The sequence below is a fragment of the Adiantum capillus-veneris genome, chromosome 18 (assembly GCF_014529385.1).
Source record: "Adiantum capillus-veneris isolate H3 chromosome 18, ASM1452938v2, whole genome shotgun sequence".
NCBI lineage: Eukaryota > Viridiplantae > Streptophyta > Polypodiopsida > Polypodiales > Pteridaceae > Adiantum > Adiantum capillus-veneris.
Genome location: NC_140948.1, coordinates 103,577,787 through 103,602,469, shown reverse-complemented (window position 1 = coordinate 103,602,469; position 24,683 = coordinate 103,577,787). Strand labels below are relative to the sequence as shown.

Below are 24,683 nucleotides of genomic sequence, written 5' to 3'. Positions count from 1 at the left end.
GGCCGTGGCTCCTGCAATGGACGACCACTAAAGCAATTATTTCAACTTCCAAATGCTTATAAATCATTTTTAAGGGTCTCTAATGCATATAGCTTGCAAGCCACAAACTGGTGTTGATGGGGTGCCGATGGATTGCTCATACAAGGGGTGTGAGGCCATGCTTGAACACTGTCACGTCAAAAGTTTCACATCATCATGCATGGGGAAGCTGGAAGGAAAAATTCGAACTGCTGTGAAAGGCTCTTCCTAAAATTGGGACATTGTAAACATGCCAGTGTGTGTTCCTTTCACATGTGTAATATGGGTTTAGGAGCAGATTAGACTACTACTGCCGAGGGTTTCCATAATAAGACCAGTGGTGGCATTTCTACCGTATATTTTACATTGTCATCTCTCTCAAACAAAGGGTTGGCATATTAGCACATGGGGACATTTCTTTTACAATGCTTAATACACTTAAACAGGAGTATGCTGAAGATTACCACATAGACCAAAAACAAACGCAACACCAGAAATGAATGAAATTCAGAGAGAAACACTAGCCTCACTCGTGTCTCTCTGAATCACAACACCAGAAACGAGTGAGATTCAGAGAGAAACACTAGTCTCATGACAATTCAGAAAAAGAGCTTCTAGTACTATAAAAGCCAAAAGCAGCTCACCTATACACATTTGATAAGAGTTCTACACTGATGCTACATATGTGAATCACATATGAAATGGCTCAAACCTCGAAACAACTTCTGCTAATAGATTAGGAAGTGTCCTCGCACAAAAAGGGACGTCAATGTAAACTTCCTACTGGATATACAATGATTTCCATCCGGATAGCACCTTCTTAACAGTGATTATTAAACACACCTCGATTTCACGCCAAAACTTGAATTGAGTTCTTGCAAAGATTCGTTAGGGGGACAGGAATTTCATGTTATATTGCACTATCAAAAACACCCACAATTTGGGGGTCTTCGCCATCAAACAATCCGTTAAAAGATCTGCTTCACCTGCGTCCACATCCTCTGTGTGAGCAGTATGGGATATGCAGCATGCGTTAATGTCATATGGGGGACAATATTACCTGTTTAAGCAAAGGTTATCATTTACCGAAATAGTCTTGGTCTTGAGTGCAGAGGAACTTTGCCTTTTAGTTTAAGCCGACGATAAGCTTCTCGTATGTGGCATGGCCTTGTGGGACCCGTTTCCTTCCTTTCTGTCATGACTCTCCGCCCTTCAAGCATTTAAAAGAATTCATCCAAAAGTACTTTCCAAAAAAATTTAGTTGCCAATTACTCTAATTACAATCATCCACAATACCTGTCTCAACAAGTTCTCCCACAAACATCTTTGCAATGCCCGACATGACGATGGACATTGGTAAGGAAATGGGACAACCAGCAACATTCTGTAGGAGCTGCATTGCACAAAATGCAGAAGATGTCCCATAAACCACCAGCAAAGAAGAATAAATTAAGAAAACTGATGTTATAGGTCATTCCGAGCTTCACAAGTAAAATTTTCCTATAAAACCATGAACCACCAGCAAAGAATATTCTTCAAGCTCAATCCCCATTAGGCATGCACTAGTCACAAGAAATGTTTGGTGTGTACGTTGTTTCGATGCCTTTTGTTTCTAAGATGCCAAGTAGAAACCATAGATTCGGTAAAGTTGTAGGGTACATAATGCCTAAAGCTGAGCATTTTAATAGTAAATAAAAATATGTCAATCAAATCGGTGTTGAAATCAGTTGTCACTGCATTATAAAATCTTCTGAATGTTAAGCCATATAGGTCAATAGCATATAACAGGGGAAGGATAATTTTCAGTCTTCCGTTCCCCATTCTCATTCCAGCTTCCCGTTCCGAATCTCCATTCCATGTTTAAAAGGCAAGCATCGTCACAGGGAATGGCAATTCTTGGCCGTTCCGCTTTCCGTTTTTAGTAACTATGTAATAGCAAGCCATAGGTAACATGCAGCTAAGTGCAATGAATGATGTTGTAACATGCCACTGACCACTAGTCCTTTTTAGCTTTAGATGTGTGATTGTGTGTATTAGAAAGTTTCCTCTAGCTCTGTGTGTGTGTGTGTGTGTGTGGGTGTGGGTGTGGGTGTGGGTGTGGGTGTGGGTGTGGGTGTGGGTGTGTGTGAGGGGGGGAGGGGGGGGGGGGGAAGACAGAGAGAGCTCTCATGAGTCTTGATGCCTTTGTGGTAGGCTCTCACATGCAGAGAGGTAAAAAACGCAATGTCACTTGCTTTTTTCTAGAAACAACTTGAGATTAATGTCTGTGTGTGTGCGTGTGTGTGTGTGTACAGCCCTTTCAAGGACCTCTACCTACACATCATATATGAGGATCCACCTACACTTGTAGATCAAGAAGAGTAACTCATTTTTTACCAAATAGTTGATCAGGAGACCACCACCACACACACTGGCATGGTTTGCAGCCATTCTGTTTTGACTTTTAAAGGCCACCCTAAAGAATATGCTAAATGGATACCTGATTTTTTTTTTCAAAACTTTCCAAATATTCTCCACACTTTTTATTACTCACGGTCTAGATGATTCTCTATTGAGCAATTGAGGATTCTATCCCTAGTGGGAGGGATGTTATGAGTTTGGACACCCTCAGGTTGTATGGGATTATCATTACAATTACGTAGCTAGCTTGTAATAGTTAATTATGATGATGTCTTTTTATTTTTACTAATAAGGAGATTAATATGGTGTAGATTGAAATTTTAGGAATTGAGGAGAAAGCACCACATAATATCTTTTGCCCATTTCTTATTTGCATAGTGTTTTAGTTGTTGTTTCCAATATGATTTCATTGTATATATCTAGTGAGAACGCATCCTATAATGGACCATGCAAGAAGTGACAGCCACCATTCATGGACTGTAGCATTTTGGTCTGATTGATCTCGAATAGACATGGTTGCAATAGGGGTTAGTCGATCGGACATCGATGAGGTCCCGATTGGAACTAGATGTGATTGCTAGCTACATTGCCAATAAATCATGGTCTAAGATCCGAATGAATGTTGAATGTCATGTGATGTCCTGTGATGTCTGGTGATGTCCTGTGATGTCGTGTGATGTGACTGTCGATTTTGTACATGTGCTAGATGTGTGTTCCTAGTACGTAGGTACTAACAATCAGTGTCTGCTAAGACGGTTTATGGCTTTTGTCGGTTTTGCAGGCGTAATCGCGGTCGATTACAATGCTTTCAAGAGGGGGGTATGTCACAAAGTGATGACGTGGCGGACAACAAAAACCCTAAAATTCCTGCAAACCCTAATTTCTACCAGAAACCCTAATTTCCGAAAATCGTGGAGGCTATTATAAATAAATAAATAAAATTGAAATGATGAGCGACGCGAATTTTGCTTTTTTTTATTAAAAAAAGAGAAAAGACTCTCTAAGAGAGAGAGAACTGATGTTTTTTATTTTAGAAGCTTATGGGGCTCTGCTTTTGGGCATCCCTTGTAACCTTTAAATTAGTGGTGAGGGCCTCACTTCTCAGAGCATCTGGACGCAGAGTCTGAGAGTGAAACCCTAACCGCTCTCTTGTACTTTGATTTGATTAATATAAAAAGAAATACCGAAAGGAGCGCCAATCTTTGGGGCCAATATCTCTAGGCACGGAACTCCACCGGGCCAGTGCAAATCTATTGTGATCTGTGAATTGTTTTGAAGTGGTTATTTGGTGCTGTCGCCATTGATTTTTGACTTGGAGTGTCCAAGTCTGTTACATGTGGATAAGGGGAAAGGGAAACAAGTATCAATGTCTACCACACCTCATTCCATAGTTTCAAAAGAAAAAGAAAAAGAGATAGGAAAGGGCAAAGACAAGGACACAACAAGGGATGCTTGGATCATTCCCAAAAAGACGGTCAAAGATCGAACTCCAGCTTCTTCCCGTAATTATGTGCCCCGTTGAAGATTGCATCTCATATGAAGCTCTCCTATAATGATAATAAGTCTTTGGCGAAAGCATGGCATAAGGTGATGTGTTCGTATAAGGAAGTGATTACAGGAGAATCAGCTTCCTTGTCAGGTGCCCTTCAGAGTTTCTCTTCCAACGGATGTTGCTTCTGCAGCGGATGTGGATGTGCCAATGGGCACTAACACTAAATTCTCTTGCTCATTTGTCCTTTGAGCATACCTCATAGTATGCATAATTTTTTGAGATGCATTTCATTTAATGTGCATGGGTTATGCAATCATGACAAGTGGAGGCTAACCTAGCACTATGTACATACATGAAGGGCAGATGTAGTAATTCTTCAAGAGCATAATCAACATCATTTCGCCGGTCAGACATCTTATTTTGCAGGATATTGAATAGATTATGCAGGCAATGCCAATTACTCACGAGTTCTTATGCTTATTCGGCATGACTTATAGCCAACTATTGTCCCAAATGGAAGATGGATGATGGTTGAATGTATTGTTAATGGGGAAGTCTTTGAATTTGGAGAGGTATATGCTTTCACAATGTCACGAGGCTGTGACAACCACTAACCTTAGTTGTTGGTTTCTTTTCGTTGATTTTTATTTGATTTTTGGGACCCTCTTTTTGAAGTCACAAACGGCCGAACATTGTAAGGCCAGTGTGAAACAGTCGATGGCCGAGAGTTTCACCCTCAACAATGAAGGCCAGGTCGCCACGAGTTGGTCAGGCCAATCGGCACTGAAATGCGAGCAATAAAAGGTTGTCTAGGCTCAGTTCAAAGTCATTTAGGCCCCACGCTACACTTTATAAGTTGGTGGGTACTAGGAATTTAACTCAAAAGAGCAAATGGGACACATGGCGACTCCAGATGATTTCGCCAGACTGAGCATGAAGAGGGGGCGCCCAAAATCGAGCTAGGAAAGTGGAGGGGCTGATTTTTGCTAATTGTGAACTCCATTGTGTGTGAGTAGTGCATGCAGATGATCACAGCTTTAATGAAAAGCTTGCCTTCTTGTTCTATATAGCACGATGATTCCGCTCTCGTGCACCTCTCCGCCTTTTCGAATATAGAATCGTGATGCCCAGCTCAAGGGCTTTCCATCTGATGTATAGTTGTGTGGGTTCATGCGCGATTGCCGAGGCAAGAGCCTCTTCCACACGTACTAGATTAGCTAATTGTTGATCCTTCGTAGGTACAGGTGAACTCGGAGAGATTTCATGCGAGAAATCTCGTCCGAATCAAAGGGCAAGTAGCCCTACAGGTGCGGGAGCTCGAGGGCTTGCTGCGGATGTGACCGGCTCGCGAAACGGAGCCCTAAACAGGAAATTATAGCCTGCTGTGTATTTTTGCAGGTTTAGGGTTTTGACCCTTTTTTATCCCTAATACCCCCAAGAGCTTCAGGGAAGCTAAGGGAACACCGTACAAATGTTTTGGTGCATTTTCGGGGAAGCAAACAGAGAATTCAGCGTGCTGTAATTTCTCGCCAGGTTTGGGAAAGTGCTCTAATGTGCTGGAAAAGTCACCTTTTGTGTGGGGATTTCGTCTATGAAGCCTCCTAGTGCGGTTATGCTGCCCAAATTGGGCTAGAGTAGGTTATTTTCAGCCCAATAAACATGGGACAGCTCGTAGGAATTTGCAGGATTTCTCCAAAGTTTAATTGAATAAAGAAATACCGAAAGGGGGCGCCAACCTTTGGGGCCAACGCAGTGTCACTGTCTGCTTGGTAGCAGTCTAGCTGTCAAGCCGTGTTTTGTTTGGAGTGTTAAATTCGAATCACATGTTTATTCGTAAAGTTCCTTTGTGTCGTAACGCTCAAGTGAAGTGTTAGGTGCAGCGGAATGAATGTTTGCGCTTTGCTCAAGATGAGTGCTCCGAACTGTGCTCAAGGTTCCTTTTGTTCTTATGGAAGGTAGAGCCTTCCATTCTTAAGGAGAGAATGCTATGATCACAAACAAAGTGAGTGGACACTGTGCGTGCAAGTGAATGAGACTGAGAGATAGAGAGAGAAGAGAGATACGACACCAGAGACGTTGTAAAACCCTCCTCCGAAGGCCCCACTCTCGTTGGCGAGAGTGGTCTACTTATGATTGCACAAACTGGTACAAACTGAATGCGTGTGACCGATGCAAGTCTAGGCTATGTCGGTGATGACGACAGTGAGGACAAAACCGACCTAAGCGCTGAAATCTGCAATCTTTGTACTGCTGTCCAAAAAACGCTATGGGCTGAAATCGGCGGCTAGTCCAAAAACGCTGATTTTGGGGGCTGTTTCTGTGGGTCTTTGTTGCTGAAAATCTGCAGGTTTAGGGCTGAAAACTGAGGTTTCTTTAGGCTGAAAACTGAGGGTCTTTCCGGGCTGAATCTGCTACTCTTCTAGGGATGAACTTGCAAGTTATTCATTGCTGAAAAACGCTGCATGCTGAAATCTGTAAAGGCTGAGATCTGCAAACGCTCGGATCTCCAAAACGCTAGTGCAATCTGGAAAACGCTAGGTGTGCAGGGACTTTTGCTGGTGATGGTTGTTGATGCAAACGCTAGGGCAAGGGTTTGATGGCGATGGCTAATTGCTGGAGAAAACGCCAATGGGGGAAGGTCCTTCTTGCTTGGAGGGGGAAACCGCCAAGGTCTTGCTTGAGAAGTTGCCTGCTGAGCTTGGCTCCTGTTGCCTCTTCTGCCAAATAGTGCTAGCTCTAGTTTGCTTATATACAAACTAAGCAAAATTGCCCTACCTACTTTCCAACAAAAGTCACTTAAAAATAATAAGTGAAAAATGTCAAAAATAGGTAAAATAGGCTAAATGCACTCGAAAATTCCCCTGAAGGATTATGATGGATTCTGATGGAAATGCTTATGATCATGCTGTGTGCAACCAGAGGATATGCATCTACACTAAGTGACTGGGCATGCACGGTCTACGAATAGACTCACAAAAGTGCCAGATCACTTCTAAATCTAGCCTGACTCGACTGACTGAATCCTTGTCGTGTTGTAGCTTGTCCACGGACACATAGGGTTGGATGTGTCACGTGACATCCCCTCCTTTTCAAAGTGAGGTACTGGTACCGAACTGTATGGCGTCGAGGGAGATCGCCAATAGCATCCGGAATCCTGGAAGGGACTCTTCGCCGGCCCACTCTGAGGTGTGGGTTGTGCAGTACTTGAACTTCACAAAGGTCTGCAACGCTTGCTTCTTTGGGCCGCGCCGAAAGCAACACAAAGTCTTATGTGGCTCCTTCAATGCTTCAACTTCGTCTAGAATCCTGCTTCTTTCTTCTTCAAGAATCTCCACGGCTGAAAATTCCTGAAACCCATTCCATGTAAAGTGAGTGGAAAAAATCTCGTCTTCCTAAAAGACTGTGCATGCAATGTAGATGAACAAAGAGACGGAGTGCCACACCGTTCACCATACACACGCACACAATGAGATCGAATCTTTCTCTTATGATCTAGAGCAATCAACTTTGGCAATTCACAATGGAAATGCCCATGCTTGGTGCTCATACTGTCATGTGCTCTTTCTACAAATGTGTCATGCCAAGGAAGAGACATGGAATGTGACGTCCTTGAATGCATACTTTTCGGCTTTTCATGTACAATCCGCATACATTCGTGCTCATTCAGGAGTGAAACGTGCTCAACGTACAATATGTCATGCCTAGTAAAAGGGATCACATAAAGACGCTGACTAAAATATAGGAAACGATCACGAATGAAACACTCGTACAATGCGTGCGTATCAATCATGCGAACACATAATACATCATGTGAGGGTTCTTTAGACCTAGGCTCGAGAGCCAAGATCGCTTCTTCGTGATTGATCGAATCTGCAACGAGGTTAGCTTCGCTAGAAAAAGCATCAACTAACTCATCATCCTTGTGAACAATCACATCATCTTCATGCAACTCATTATGCTTGTGAGAAATCACATCTTGATCATGCAAATCATCATGCTAGTCATTGTCATCCAAATCATCATGCAAATCATTGTCATTCAAATCTTGTGTGTCATGCTTGGGAGAAGAAGAGACTGAGAGAGTCTCCTTTTCCCGAATCTCTTGCATCAGTGCCGGCACTTGAGAAAAGAGTCGCAAGAACTCTTACATGTGTCGTCTGCTCTATTCTTGTCTTGCTTTGGCTACTCCCAGTCTTTCTTGGTGTTTGCGTTCCATTTCTGCTTTTCTTTCTGCTCTTCTTTCTGCGTGTCTGCGTTCCATTTCTGCCATTCTTTCTGCATGTCTTGCTTCGCGTTCTAACTTCCTTTCCAAAAACATCTGGTCCAACTCCTCCATAGGAGTACAATCCTTGACGTAGATGGGGAAGGGGGAGGGTCGGAAAAACCTCCTGGTGGGGAAAATTCTTCTTCACCTCTCTCATGCTCATCACCTCCAAGCGAAGTATCCATTCCGCTTCGAGTGATGACCATTTTGAAGTCGTTGGTTCTTGTGGGTTCTTGTGGTCTTGGGTTCTTAAGTTCACGAGGAACTTGGGTTCTTGGGGGTCTTGGTTCTTAAGTCCACGAGGAACTTGGGTTCTTGGGTGTCTTGGTTCTTGAGGTTCTTGAGGTTTTCTATCGCTTGCAAACCGTGTTCGAGAAGGATCTTCTCTTCACCCGAGTTCTACTCCTTTCCACGGGCACACCCCTTGGCGGCCTTGCGCTCACACCAAGGTTGCTTTTTCCCACCTCACGTCGATTGGCCGGCCACTAAGTGCACGGTGCGCTCTTAATGAGTGAAAAGAGACACAAGGGGAGGCTGGACAAGCCCTTCTTTCTTGGAATTCTTGTCACTCTTCAAAAACACAATTAGGAATCAACAAGCCCAAGCGAACTTGGGTTCACTCGACCGCAACAAGCAAAAAAATTCTTATGATTCTTGTGGTTCTTTCCTTGAGTGATATAGAACACTGCCAAAGCTCTGATACCAATGTTAGGTGCAACGGAATGAATGTTTGCGCTTTGCTCAAGATGAGTGCTCCGAACTGTGCTCAAGGTTCCTTTTGTTCTTATGGAAGGTAGAGCCTTCCATTCTTAAGGAGAGAATGCTATGATCACAAACAAAGTGAGTGGACACTGTGCGTGCAAGTGAATGAGACTGAGAGATAGAGAGAGAAGAGAGATACGACACCAGAGACGTTGTAAAACCCTCCTCCGAAGGCCCCACTCTCGTCGGCGAGAGTGGTCTACTTATGATTGCACAAATTGGTACAAACTGAATGCGTGTGACCGATGCAAGTCTAGGCTATGTCGGTGATGACGACAGTGAGGACAAAACCGACCTAAGCGCTGAAATCTGCAATCTTTGTACTGCTGTCCAAAAAACGCTATGGGTTGAAATCTCCAAAAACGCTGATTTTGGGGACTGTTTCTGTGGGTCTTTGTTGCTGAAAATCTGCAGGTTTAGGGCTGAAAACTGAGGTTTCTTTAGGCTGAAAACTGAGGGTCTTTCCGGGCTGAATCTGCTACTCTTCTAGGGATGAACTTGCAGGTTATTCATTGCTGAAAAACGCTGCATGCTGAAATCTGTAAAGGCTGAGATCTGCAAACGCTGGGATCTCCAAAACGCTAGAGTGCAATCTGGAAAACGCTAGGTGTGCAGGGACTTCTGCTGGTGATGGTTGCTGATGCAAACGCTAGGGCAAAGGTCTGATGGCGATGGCTAATTGCTGGAGAAAACGCCAATGGGGGAAGGTCCTTCTTGCTTGGAGGGGGAAACCGCCAAGGTCTTGCTTGAGAAGTTGCCTGTTGAGCTTGGCTCCTGTTGCCTCTTCTGCCAAATAGTGCTAGCTCTAGTTTGCTTATATACAAACTTAGCAAAATTGCCCTAACTACTTTCCAACAAGTCACTTAAAAATAATAAGTGAAAAATGTCAAAAATAGGTAAAATAGGCTAAATGCACTCGAAAATTCCCCTGAAGGATTCTAATGGATTCTGATGGAAATGCTTATGATCATGCTGTGTGCAACCAGAGGATATGCATCTACACTAAGTGACTGGGCATGCACAGTCTATGAATAGACTCACAAAAATGCAAGATCACTTCTAAATCTAGACTGACTGGACTGACTGAACCCTTGTCGTGCTGTAGCTTGTCCACGGACACATAGAGTTGGATGTGTCACGTGACATGAAGATTCGAATGAAAGCTAAGTCTACCGTCCTTTAGCGAGTCTATGGACCGGTTTCACGCAGCCTCTACTGATCGCGCAAGATTATGGAGTGATTGTATCTCCTTGTATTGTTGGCGTTCTAATGCATTTCTTTGTGGGGATTTTAACAATGCGCCAAACCCTACAGACAATACTATCGGCCAGTCACACATGTTGTGTATGGAATGTTAGGCATGGGATCATATGATGCGTTCATGCAATGCATTGGATTTGTGACCGATTTTACATGATGAAGATTCACAATTCACTTTCCAATACAATGTTCGATCCTCTTACCGAGCTCGTCTTGACTGCAGGTATATCTTTCAAAGGCATCAATATGATGCCTTTGTGTGTGATATGAGGATTGACTATACTTTATGCCTTTCAGATCATGCTCTTCATATGTTTGACTTTACATATTGGCCCGTCTGTTGCTTCTTTGGCCAAGAAACGGCTTTTGCATGTCAACAATGCATATCTGACACGTGAGGTTTTGCGTAACATGATTATGGATATAATCCCGCATAGAGATATGGATTTGCATGGTTCCGCTTTGTTATACACGGCCAGTGTGTTGTTAGTGATTATGGTAAGCACTATATGTCTCAACTGCGGAGCAATGTTTAGCAAGCAAGGGATACCTATCAACACTTAATGAATATGGCTAATTCCTTCTCTCTTTCGGAGGTTGAACTTGTCACAATCTGCTGAAGTGTCAAAGCCCTGAAGAATGGAGCCAACTTGCAGATCCCGGCCGAGGGGCCTAAACCCTAAGAAGAACAAGTAACAGAATAAGAAGTCCTACCAACTTATGGAGACCCCGCCTGATGGGGCCTCAGTGACATAAAGGAATTAAAATAAAGCAAGACCCACACACACACACACACCAAGAGTTGCGCAAAAATTGATGACGTGGCAGTTGTACGCACGCTCCGCGTCTTGCGTTGACTGCTGATGTGGCAATTGTACGGAATTCCATGATTTACGCTGGCAACTTTTTGGCATTGCTTTTGGACCAGAAGCTTTTGAGTTTTAAAGACTTTTCATGTAAACTGCTTTTGGGGCCTAGGGCTTTTAAATATGAGGCCATGGGCTCATTCTCTGGCATGCTTCCTGGAGAAGGTGCAGAGTCTCGAGTACCCGTTTGTACTGTGTTGATGCAATATAAAAGAATACCGAAAGGGGCGCCAAGGTTTGGGGCCAATACTCTCCGGGGTATTCCGCCACTCCGTGTCGCGTGTCGTCTCTCTCTCAATTCAATTGTTATTGAAGTGTTAAAAGTCTGTTGAGTCTGTTCTTTTCTATTGGCACGTGGTGCCCGTCTTGTGACAGTGTTATCAGAGCATCAGGCGTGTGCTTTTTTGAAAGCATATCGGTCCTACAAAAGAGCACACAGAGCTCTTGGAATTTTACTTGAAGTATCTTTGGGTCCCGACCTTGGACTTATTAGGGACTCCCAACCTTACTTCATCGCGCATCGGACGCGCTCCCGTCTTCATCGCTCTGTCTTACAGGGCATAAGCCATAAAGAAACCAAGACATGGAATTCATGGATTCAGCAAAATTGCAGTTTCTGCTCAACGATCTTTACGGCATTCTTTCGCGGCATCCTCAACAGAATCTTCCAATGCTGCAAAGTTTTCAACAATTTTTGAACTACATGTTACCCCCTCTCATGCCCCAGGTGGTACCTCCTCCTCCGACGTCAGAAAGTAAGAGAGCTTCCAACCAGCAACCTTCTCAACCGTCTGTTCCGATCGGGGGAGTTTTCAGGAATATGGTGTAGCCATCTGACCCTAATCCAATGCAGCCGCCATTGCCCCCACCTCCACCACCACCACCGCCACCAGGCTACAATGGTTGGAGCCCATATGGATATCCTTATTATCCATACCCGAGATATGCGCTTAACCAACCCAAAGATTTCAAGGATGGCGGCATGACAGTCAAATTTTTCACTTTTTCAGGGGTGAAAGATCGAAAGAAAGCATTGCAGTTCCTACAACAATTCGACAACATCTATGCTTTGGAGAACTTTACAAAAGAATCCAAGATTTCTCGAGCAGCAAGATTTCTTAAAGATAATGCTATGCAATGGTGGAGTTCAATCGCGACACAACCGCAGACTTGGCAAGCTTTCAAGGCAATTTTTGCAAGCAGTTACATGACTTCCATGTTTGAAGTCCGGATTTTGGCAGAGTAAGGAAACTTGAAAATGCTTGCCACCGAAACCATGGACGACTATAGCCAAAGGTTTCTCAACGTGTACCTTCCAGTGTCCTTTAAGTTCATTTCCTTGGAGGACCACGAGCGCTACACCAATGGACCACCTTCACCATTGCAGGAATATTATCTTTCCAAGCAAGTCTCTACCATGCAAGAGCTTATGGACCATGCCGCCATCGGCTACAAACATATGAAAGGAAAGCTAGAGTTTACCACAGAAGAACCTCCGGCCACTAACCACAACTCTCGCCAACAAAGAAAAGCCAACCGCAAAGGCCTCGTTTGACACCTCAACAACTAGATACCTTACTACAAGAAGGTCTATGTTTTGGATGCTTTCAAACAGGACATAACTATTTTGGTTGTCCCCAACGCACTGACAGACAAACGGAGCCGACGCCGCCGACGGTCGACAGAAACCCAGGACCATCTCGAGCCAAAAGAGCAAAGCCGGCCATTGGATTAGTACCTGACATCTATGGCATACGCCTTGAAAGTACAAATGAATTGTGTCCAGCATATGGCAAAGTCAACGGTTTGAAAGCCCTAATTTTCTTTGACCAAGAAGCTACAGAGAGCTTCATCCATCTAGAATTCTTAAAGCAGATGCACTTTATTTATGATGCAGAGAGTGGAGAAATTGAAGCTGAGCTCGCAACAAGGCAAACTTAAAAAGTGGTACCGCTCATTGGTGCTCTTCCAGTGACTAGTTTAGATCATCATGGAAAAGCCGTTTCCACATTATGAACTGTGACGTTCTCTTGGGCATGCCTTGGCATAACAAGAATGATGCGACTCTCCAAGTTCGGAATCGAACCATCACCATGATGCAGAAGGGCAACCCACTCGTCCTCAAAGTTCGGTTCTCCGAACAAAACCCTGAACGATCTATCTAGTTGTTTTTGTAGTTAGATACTTTTGAACTTTGTTGAGAAAGTATTGTTTGAAACTTTGTTTGAAATGGATGGTATCTGTTTTAAACCTGTCTTGGTGCCGATTTGAATTGTCACACTCTAGTTTTAATGCTGGTTTCAATGATTGGTGATTTTTTGTCACAAAGTGATGACGTGGCTACCAACAGCAAAAATTCCTACAAACCCTAATTTTTGCCAAAAACCCTAATTCCTAGAAACCCTAATCCTAATTGCTGGCTGAAACCCTAAAATGGCTGGAAACCCTAAAAGCAGGTGGCCATGCCACGTGGCAGCAGTGTACCGATATTTCCGAAAATCGCGGAGGTGAAAAAAAAAATTGTTTTTTTTTAGCGACGCAAATCCCAGTTTTTTGCTACGCTTTGAGAGAAAGAGAGAGAAAGAGTTTAATTGCTCTCTTGAGAGAGAGAGAGATTGCTTTTTAAACTGAAAGCTTTTTGGGGCTCTGCTTTTGGGCATCCCTTGTAAACTTTTATATGCGGTGAGGGCCTCACTTCTCAGAGCATCTGGACGCAGAGTCTGAGAGTGAAACCCTAACCCGCCTTTCTTGTACTTTGATGATTGATTAATACATAAAGAAATACCGAAAGGGGCGCCAATCTTTGGGGCCAATATCTCTAGGCACGGAACTCCGTCGGGCCAGTGCAAATCTATTGTGATCTGTGAATTGTTTTGAAGTGGTTATTTGGTGCTGTCGCGATTGATTCTTGACTTGGAGTGTCCAAGTTTGTTACATTTTTACTCCCGGCTGGAGTAGTGAGAAATAATGTTTGAGAATGCTTGTTCATACTCATTGTTACCATATACAAGTGATGTGTGTGAACACACTAGGACCGCCGGGGCATTTTTTCCCTCTTTAGGAGGTTTTTTCCCCCATGCATTGTATGTACGCCCATTACTCTAGGGCTATCTATCTTTCCATTGCACACTAAGTAATACACTCTCTATTGTGTGCCTTGAGCTTCCTTCGTCTTCTCCAAGCTGTGTGCGTTTCCTTGCATGTTAGGTGCAGCGGAATGATTGTTTGCGCTTTGCTCAAGATCAGAGCTCCAAACTGTGCTCAAGGTTCCTTTAGTTCTTATGGAAGGTAGAGCCTTCCGTTCTAAATGAGAGAATGCTATGATCACAAACAAAGTGAATGGAAACTGTGCGTGCAAGTGTATGAGATTGAGAGATAGAGAGAGAAGAGAGATACGACACCAGAGACGTTGTAAAACCCTCCTCCATAGGCCCCACTCTCGCCGGCGAGAGTGGCCTACTTACGATTGCACAAACTGGTACAATGGTGATGCATGAGACTGATGCAAGTCTAGGCTATGTCGACAATGACGACGGTGATGACGAAGTCGACCTAAGGGCTGACATCTGCAATCTTTCTACTGCTGTCAAAAAACGTTATGGGCTGAAATCTGCTAATCTTCTATCTGCTGAATTCTGACTCTATGTCGATGACGACGATGCGACGACGACGCGCTGAAAACGCAGATGCTGAAATCTGCGTTTTCCGGGCTGAAACTGTAAATCTTGCGGAAACTGACCGTGCGGCGAGGAATTGTTGTTGCGGGAAGGTGAGATATGCGAGGTTCGGGACTTGATCTGCGGGTACTAACTGCTGAAAACTGAAAACGCTGATGCTCCTTGACTTTCCGTCGCGGAGAATCTGCAAAACGCTAGGGTTGGCTGCAGATGCAAAAACGCTAGGGCTGAAAATCTGCAATTCTAACGCCGTTTGTCTTGCAAATGCAAAACGCTAGGCTGATCTGATGTCCTGCTGCTGCTGCCGGAATCTGCAAGTGCAAATCACTGGCTGATCTAGTCCAAAAACGCTAGGCTGTTGCTGTGGAGCAAAAACGCTAGGTCTCTTGGGGGGGTTCTATTGGGGTTCTGCTGAGAAGGTGCCTGTTGAGCATGTGCTCCTGCTACCTCTTCTGCCATTTAGTGCTAACTTTGGTTTGCTTATATATTTTCTTACCCAAATTGCCCTATCTACTTTTGTTGGAAAGTCACTTAACTTAATAAGTGAAAAATGTCAAAAATAGGGAAAATAGGCTAAATGCACTGGAAAAATCCCCTGATTGATTCTGATGGATTCTAATGGATTCTGATGGGAATGCTTATGATCATGCTGTGTGCAACCAGAGGATATGCATCTAATCTAAGTGACTGGGCATGCACGGTCTACGAATAGACTCACAAAAGTGCCAGATCACTTCTAATCTAGCCTGACTGGACTGATTGAACCCTGATCGTGCTGTAGCTTGTCCACGGACACATAGGGTTGGATGTGTCGCGTGACATCCCCTCCTTTTCAAAGTGAGGTACTGGTACTTAACTATATGGCGTCGAGGGAGATCGCCAATAGCATCCGAAATCCTGGAAGGGACTCTTCGTCGGCCCTCTGATGTGTGGGTCGTGCGGTATTTGAACTTCATAAAGGTCTGCGACGCTTGCTTCTTTGGGCCGCGCCGAAAGCGACACAAAGTCTTTTGTGGCTCCTTCAATGCTTCAACTTCGTCTAGAGTCATGCTTCTTTCTTCTTCAAGAATCTCCGTGGCCGAAAATTCCTGAAACCACTTCCAACACAAAACCATGAACATACCCATTCCATGTAAAGTGAGTGGAAAAAATCTTAGTCTTCCTCAAAGACTGTGCATGCAATGTAGATGAACCAATAGACGGAGTGCCAAACCGTTCACCACACACACGCAAACAATGAGATCTAATCTTTCTCGTATGATCTAGAGCAATCAACTGTGGCAATTCGCAATGGAAATGCCCATGCTTGGTGCTCATACTTTCATGTGCTCTTTCTACAAATGTGTCATTCCAAGGAAGAGACATGGAATTTGACTTCCTTACATACATACTTTTCAGCTTTTCATGAAAAATCCGCATACATTCATGCTCATTCATGAATGAAACATGCTCAACATACAATATGCCATGCCTAGGATAAGGGATCACATAAAGACGTTGACTAAAAGACAGGAAACGATCACGAATGAAACACTCGAACAGTGCGTGCGTATCAATCATGCGAACACATAATACTTCCTGTAAGGGTTCTTTGGACATAGAGTCGAGAGCCAAGATCGGTTCTTCTTGAGTGATTGAATCGTTCTCTGGGGGTTCTTTTGACCTCGATTCGAAAGCCAAGATCGGTTCTTCGTGATTGATCGAATCTAGAACGAGGTTAGCTTCGCTAGTAAAAGCATCCACTAACACATCATCCTTGTGAACAATCACATCGACTACATGCAACTCATCATGCTTGTGAGAAATCACATCTTAATCATGCAAATCATCATGCTTGTGAGAAATCACATCTTGATCATGCAAATCATCATGCTTGTAATTGGCATCCAAATCATCATGCTTAGCAATATCATTCAAATCATCATGCTTATCTTTGTTATCCAAATCATCATGCTTGTCATTCAAATCATCATGCTTATCATCATCATTCAAATCATCATGCTTCTCACAACCATGCAAATCCTATATGTCATGCTTTGGAGAAGAAGAGACTGAGAGAGTCCGTTCCCCAAATCTCTTGCATCTGTGCATGAACTTGAGAATAGAGTCGCCAGAACTATTTGTTTTGTCGGTCGCCCTGTTCTTGTATTACTTTGACTTCCTTCCTTGCTGCTTCTCTTTCTGCTCTTCTTTCTACGTATCTGCGTTCCATTTCTACCATTCTTTCTGCATTTCTGTGATCCATTTCTGCTTTTCTTTCTGCATTTGTTGCTTCGCGTTCTAACTTCCTTTCCATAAACAACTGCTTCAACTCCTCCATAGGAGTTAGTGCAATCTTTGTCGTAGATGTGGAAGGGGGAGGGTCGGAAAAACCTCCTGGTGGGGAAAATTCTTCTTCGCCTCCCTCATGCTCATCACCTCCAAGCGAAGTATCCATCCCGCTTCAAGTGATGACCATTCTGAAGTCGTGGGTTCTTGTGGGTTCTTGTGGTCTTGGGTTCTTAAGTTCACGAGAAACTAGGTTCTTGGGTTCTTAGGGGGTCTTGAGTTCTTGAGGTTCTTGACGGTCTTGAGGTTTTCTTTCGCTTGCAATCTGTGTTTGAGAAGGATCTTCTCTTCACCCAAGTTCTACTCCTTTCCGCGGGCGCACCCCTTGGCGGCCTTGCGCTCACACCAAGGTTGCTTTTTCCCACCTCACGTCGATGGCCAGCCGCTAAGTGCACGGTCCACTCTCAATGAGTGAAAAGAGGCACAAGGAAAGGCTGGACAAGCCCTTCTTTCTTGGATTTCCTGTCGCTCTTCAAAAACACAATTAGGAATCGACACGCCCAAGTGAACTTGGGATCGTGCAACCTCAACAAGCAAAAAAAATTATGTGGTTCTTGTGGTTCTTTCCTTGAGTGATACAGAACACTGCCAAAGCTCTGATACCAATGTTAGGTGCAGCGGAATGAATGTTTGCGCTTTGCTCAAGATGAGTGCTCCGAACTATGCTCAAGGTTCCTTTTGTTCTTATGGAAGGTAGAGCCTTCCGTTCTAAATGAGAGAATGCTATGATCACAAACAAAGTGAATGGAAACTGTGCGTGCAAGTGTATGAGATTGAGAGATAGAGAGAGAAGAGAGATACGACACCAGAGACGTTGTAAAACCCTCCTCCATAGGCCCCACTCTCGCCGGCGAGAGTGGCCTACTTACGATTGCACAAACTGGTACAATGGTGATGCATGAGACTGATGCAAGTCTAGGCTATGTCGACGATGACGACGGTGATGACGAAGTCGACCTAAGGGCTGAAATCTGCAATCTTTCTACTGCTGTCAAAAAACGTTATGGGTTGAAATCTGCTAATCTTCTATCTGCTGAATTCTGACTCTATGTCGATGACGACGATGCGACGAGGACGCGCTGAAAACGCAGATGCTGAAATCTGCGTTTTCCGGGCTGAAACTGTAAATCTTGCAGAAACTGACCGTGCGGCGAGGAACTGTTGTTGCGGGAAGGTGAGATCTGCGAGGTTCGGGACTTGATCTGCGGGTACTAACTGCTGAAAACTGAAAACGCTGATGCTCCTTGACTTTCCGTCGCGGAGAATCTGCAAAACGCTAGGGTTGGCTGCAGATGCAAAAACACTAGGGCTGAAAATCTGCAATTCTAACGCCGTTTGTCTTGCAAATGCAAAACGCTAGGCTGATCTGATGTCCTGCTGCTGCCGGAATCTGCAAGTGCAAATCGTTGGCTGATCTGATCCAAAAACGCTAGGTTGTTGCTGTGGAGCAAAAACGCTAGGTCTCTTCGGGGGGTTCTGCTGAGAAGGTGCCTGTTGAGCATGTGCTCCTGCTGCCTCTTCTGCCATTTAGTGCTAACTTTGGTTTGCTTATATATTTTCTTACCCAAATTGCCCTACCTACTTTTGTTGGAAAGTCACTTAAATTAATAAGTGAAAAATGTCAAAAATAGGGAAAATAGGCTAAATGCACTGGAAAAATCCCCTGACTGATTTTGATGGATTCTGATGGGAATGCTTATGATCATGTTGTGTGCAACCAGAGGATATGCATCTAATCTAAGTGACTGGACATGCACAGTCTACGAATAGACTCACAAAAGTGCCAGATCACTTCTAATCTAGCTTGACTAGACTGACTGAACCCTGATCGTGTTGTAGCTTGTCCACGGACACATAGGGTTGGATGTGTCCCGTGACATTGCAGCCCTAATTCCAACAATTGGTATCAAAGCAGGTTGCGTCCTCCCGAGCTCAATCGCCAGCAGCTCCGGCACACGCCTGCTCACTTTCTCCGATTTCGGTGAGCTTTGGCGAGCGTTCGCAAGTTGACAAAAAATTTCGGGCGAGCTACTAGAGCTCAGTCTGCTCAGATTTCTGATTCGGGCTCATTTCGGCCTCCATTTGCACTACAGGCAGATCTACACACAGGCAATTTCGTCATTTTGTGCAGATTTTCTGTCAATGCCCTATTTCTGCATAACAGGTGCCTTACAGTCTCTACAGTTTGTGCTATATAGCACGTGTTGTTCTCGCTACGTTTCTCCTCTTTTCAGGCAATTTTCACATCAAGTGCAGCATTTTCCATGGCTGACAACAACACAGATGTGTTCAAGATGTTTGCTACCGAGGACAGGTTGGATGGGGACAATTACCCTATGTGGGCTTATATGATGCAACACGTTCTTGTGTCAAAGGGCGTCTGGAATATTGTGTAGGGCATTGATGTACGTTCTGATTCTGAGGATGTAGGCGATGTTGAGAATGTTGCAGGTCTTGCTGCAAGGATTGCTGCAATTAGAGTTGTTTACAATCTCGTTGGGATGTAAAGGATGCACAGGCTCATGCATTAATTGCGTTGTCCGTAAAGCGCACCATTGTTCCTCACATTCGTTCAGCAAAATCTGGAAAACAGGCTTAGAATATTTTGAAAGGTGTTTATGCAAGTCGCAATGAGGCTAAAATTGCTTTGCTGCGTAAAAAGCTAACAATCGAAGATTATGCATGAGGAAGATGATATGGACACTTTCCTTGCTGGTGTCAAGGATATCAATGAGCAACTTATTTCTGCAGACAAAGTCATTTCAGACAGTTCCCTTGTACAGACTGTTCTTGATGCCTTACCAGATTCTTACCAGACTTTTGTTAGTACTTGGAGACTTATGACCCAAGAAAATCCTGAAGTTATCAAGTTTAATGCATTATGCACATTGCTGTTACAAGAGTCACTTTCCAGAAAAAACAGGACTAGGCAGCGTGCAGTTGAACAGGCTTTTATTGCTTCTCAAAGAAAGGGTGGTAACAGCAATGCAGCCACTTCTTATGGTTCTGCTGCGAGTGGCAAAAATTTTGTTCCTAATGCATCTGCTGGTAGCAATTTGTCTGGAAATTCTAGTGATAAGGGCAAAACGAAGATGTGTTGTCATTATTATAAAGCAAATGATCATTTGATCAAGCAGTGTCCTAAGTTGAAGGCTAAAGAGGCTAAGAAGAAAGAGGGTGGTTCCACTACAAATGCTGGTTCCACTACAAATGTAGCCATTGTTGAGTCTTCTGTGAAAGGAGACTGTGATGCTGATGTTGATGCACAATGGGCTTTTAGCGCAGAGTGCACTTACAATGTTGTTGTCCATGATGCATGCTTGTCAGTTGCTGCAAATTCACATGTGGTGTATTTCAACAGTGGTGCTTTATAGCACATTACCTCACATCGTGAATTGTTCACCTCTCTCGAGTCTGTCCCTCATGGGAATTCAGTCAATTGTGCCAACAATGCCTCTTATCCGGTTCAGGGAGTTGAAATTGCGCTTATTGTTGCAAATGGCAATTCTTTCACGCTTGTTGATGCACTTTATGTACCTGGGATCAAGAAGAATCTTCCGTCTGTATCTGCACTTGCTAGACCTGGACTTGTAGTCAAATTTGTGGATGACACATGTATAGTTCATGATCTCAGTTTTGGTGATGAAATTGTTGCATCTAGCCTTTTGTGCCATGAGCTGTATAAGCTCACTTTGTATGATAAGTGTGGACAAAATTTTGCAAATGCAGTTGCAAATTCAAGGGTTATTTCAGATACAAAACTTTGGCACACACGTTTTGGGCATCTGAATTTGTCAGTTTGCTACGTTTACAGAAATCTGATATGGTTGCTTCTTTGCCGCCTCTTGAAGCACCTGTCAAACATGTTTGTGAAGGCTGTATTTTGGGTAAGATGCAGCGTTTGAAGTTTCCAAAGGATGGTTCACTTAGGGCCACATACAGGTTGTTGCAGCTTGTGCATAGTGATGCTTGTGGGCCCATGCAAACTCCGTCCTTGGGCAATTATCTTTACTTCGTGACTTTCATTGATGATTACTCCAGGCATGCATGGGTATTTCCGCTTAAAGCGAAGTCCGAAGTTTTTATGTGCTTCAAACAATTTCTGGCTATGGCTGAAAATGTATTGAAATGTACTATGGGCACCCTCCATTCCGATCCAAGGGGGAGTATATGTCTCATGAATTTAATGCATTTCTGGCTAGTCGTGGGATAAAACACCAATTTACAGTACCTTATACGCCTCAGCAAAATGGTGTTGCTGAGAGGAAAAACAGGTCATTTACGGAAATGGCACGATGTATGGTCAAAAGTCGAGCTTTGCCGCATTCATTTTGGCTTGAGGCCATCATGTGTGCCAGTTATGTACTTAACAGTTGTCCTACGAAAGCTTTGCAGTCTATTACTCCATATGAAGCATGGCATGATAGAAAGCCTTCTATTGAGCACATGCATGTTTTTGGCTGTTTGGCATATGCTTTGGTGCCACAAACACAGCGCAGAAAATTGGATGATAAGGCTGTCAAATGTATTTTTGTTGGTTATAGTGCTGAAAGCAAAGGTTACAGGTTGTATCATCCGCAAACAAAGCGTATTCTAATTTCACGAGATGTAGTGTTTGTGGAAGATTCTGTTCAGCCCTTGCTGTCATGTACTAGAGACAGTAATGTAAGCTCACATGACATTTATGACACTTTGTTGCCTCTTTTCAGAGGTGGAAGTTCGAATGTAAATTCCAATGAGGCAAATGTAAAGCCTATGGGGGTTTCCGAAAATGTTACAGATCAGCCTATTACTGATGCAGATGTACATGATGTAGTTGATGAGAAAAGGGCTGAAAATGAGTAGGCTAGAGGTATGCCAAAATGGCTGGTGCACACTTTGCATGACAGTAAATTGGATGCCCCTTTGTCTAGTCGCACTCATTCAAGCTCTCGCCATGCATCTTATGCATCAGATTGTTATGCTTTGGCTGTGTCTAGCTTACATGATGTTGAGGAACCTCTGTCTTTTGATGAAGCATAAAATTCAAAAAATTGGATGGCTGCCATGCAATCAGAATATGATGCACTTATAGAAAATGACACATTGACTTTGTGTGATTTCCCTTCTGGCAAAAAGGCCATTGGTACGAAGTGGGTTTACAAGGTGAAACGCAAGCTGGATGGTGGATCGATCGCCATAAGGCTTGACTTGTTGCAAAGGGTTCTGCATAGCAAAAAGGCATAGATTATGAAGAGACTTTTGCTTCCACTTGTCGTATGACTACTGTGCGTTTTCTATGTGCATTGGCAGCTCATTTTGGTTAAGATGTACATCAATCAGACATTGTTACTGCTTTCTTGAATGGTGACATATTTGAGGAAGTTTATGTAACGCAGCCTTGCGGTTTTGTCAAAAAAGGACAAAAGGACAAAGTGTGCAGATGTAAGAAGGCTTTGTATGGGTTGAAGCAATCTCCTCGTGCTTGGTATGAGAAAGCTGACGCTCATTTGGTCAAACAAGGCTTTCGTAACAGTCCAACGGAAAGCACATTGTATGTAAAGCGTGAAGGTGATGTACTTCTCATTGTGGTTCTTTATGTAGATGATTTGTTGATCACTGGACCAAATGAGAGACATATTGCTGAATTTAAGGCTGATTTGAATGCTACTTTCAAGATGAAAGATTTAAGGTTGTTGCATCATTACTTGGGTATACAGTTTAAGCAGTGTGATGGTGGTATTGCCTTGTGTCAGAAAAGTTACATAGAGACATTGCTATGTAAGTTTGGACTTGAGGATTGCAAACCTATTGTCACCCCCATGGAAACAGGTTTGAAATTGAGTCTTCATGATGCTGGTGATCCTGCAGATGTCACTCTTTATCAAACTGTTGTTGGATGCCTCATTTATGTATGCAACACGAGGCCGGATTTTCAGTTTGCAGTCTCACAAGTCAGCAGATTTATCAATAGCCCACGGTCTAAGCATTGGCAGGCTGTCAAGAGGATTTTTTGCTACCTTAGTGGCACTTTATATCTTGGCTTGTTTTATCCCAAGGGGGGGTCATTGCCGGCAGACTTACATGCTTTTTCGGACTCAAATTGGGCTGGTTGCTTTGACACGCGAATGTCCATAAGTGGTTTCTGTTTCATGCTTGGCAGTTCATGTATATCATGGTTGAGCAAGAAGCAACCTATTGTGGCCACTTCGAGTTGTGAGGCTGAGTATAGGGCAGTCTTCACAGCTACGGTTGAGTGTGTATGGCTCAGACGCCTTATGGTTGATTTGGGTGTTGGACAGGACACTGCCAACACTATCTACACTGACAGTCAGAGCGCATTGGCAGTTGCGAGGAACCAAGTTTTTCATGCTCGCACAAAGCACATTGAGGTGCATTACCACTATGTCAGGGAGAGGCTCTCAGTAGGAGAGACCAGCTTGGCTTATGTGCCAACACAGGACAACCTTGCGGATCTTTTCACAAAGGCATTGTCTCGTGAGAAGCTTGAAGCTTTCCGCAAAGCTTCGGGCTTACTCCTATTTGTGGACTGATCATGTCCTCAGGGCATGGCACTTCCCTTTACTCATGTGCCAGCTCTCATTCACCGCATCACTCCAAGGGGGATTCATTACCATATACGTGTGGTAGTGATGTGTGTGAACACACTAGGACCGCCGGGGCATTTTTTCCCTCTTTAGGAGGTTTTTTCCCCCGTGCATTGTATATACGCCCATCACTCTAGGGCTATCTATCTTTCCATTGCACACTAAGTAATACACTCTCTATTGTGTGCCTTGAGCTTCCTTCGTCTTCTCGAAGCTGTGCGCGTTTCCTTGCAACCCTAATTCCAACACTCATGGCCCGGACCCTTGTGGTTATTTGCGGGGGGAGTATTGAATGATTGAAAAGTGTTGTTTTTACTCATGGCCCGGTCCTGAATAGTTATTTACGGGGGGAGTATTAAGAAGTCTGAGCAGTCCTCACTCTCAGCACCTCCAAACGACCTAGGTTGCGGTCTGGGGGGCGTTTGGTTGTAAAAGGCCTCTATATCTCATGGCCCGGACCTTTTTAGGTTATTTGCGAGAGAAGTGATGAGGGAGTCGTTGAATAGCACATGGCCCGGACTAGGATCGTTATTTGCGAGGGGAGTGCTCATCGGCGACTTTATGTTTCTATGTCTTGTAACATGCATATGTGAGCATTGGTGTTGCATTGTGATGTGCCATCTGTTGAATATTCCTAATTGGATGAGATTGCCTGGTATGTAATTTTAGTGCGTGGAAGATCAGTGCGGTCTGACTGTGATGGCTAATTTTTACTACGCCGGAATATCAAAAGTTCAAATCTGGACGAAAGGAGAAGCCAACTCCTTAACAAAAAAAAGAGCAAATTGATTGTCCCTCGAAATGTCCCTCAAAATGACCCTCGGAAATTTTTGAGCTAACTTGAGTTGTTTTGCAAATATGCTGTAATTGCGAACGATTACTTTCTTTCAAGAAGGGAGGATGTCACAAACTGCTGACGTGTGTGCAGCCATCTCATCCCTTGGGAACTCTTGATACACTCACCATGGTTTCATTCAATCATTCATCAGCAATCATCATCATCATTCAAAATTCATGATTCTTATCATT

At 43.8% G+C, this 24,683-nt stretch overlaps 1 protein-coding gene across 1 annotated transcript in view; it reads right to left on the bottom strand.

The window, feature by feature from the left end:
- Positions 1–616: 616 nt before the first annotated feature.
- Positions 617–24,683, bottom strand: part of TAF11 (TBP-associated factor 11) — a 29,714-nt gene continuing 5,647 nt past the window's right edge. Inside the window, exons 3-5 of the mRNA XM_086489017.1 lie at positions 1,315–1,411; positions 1,079–1,228; positions 617–1,004 (exon numbers count right to left, since the gene is read on the bottom strand). Of these exons, the coding sequence (XP_086345143.1) occupies positions 1,101–1,228; positions 1,315–1,411 (225 nt within the window). The 3' untranslated portion in view covers positions 617–1,004; positions 1,079–1,100. The remainder of the gene's footprint in view (positions 1,005–1,078; positions 1,229–1,314; positions 1,412–24,683) is intronic.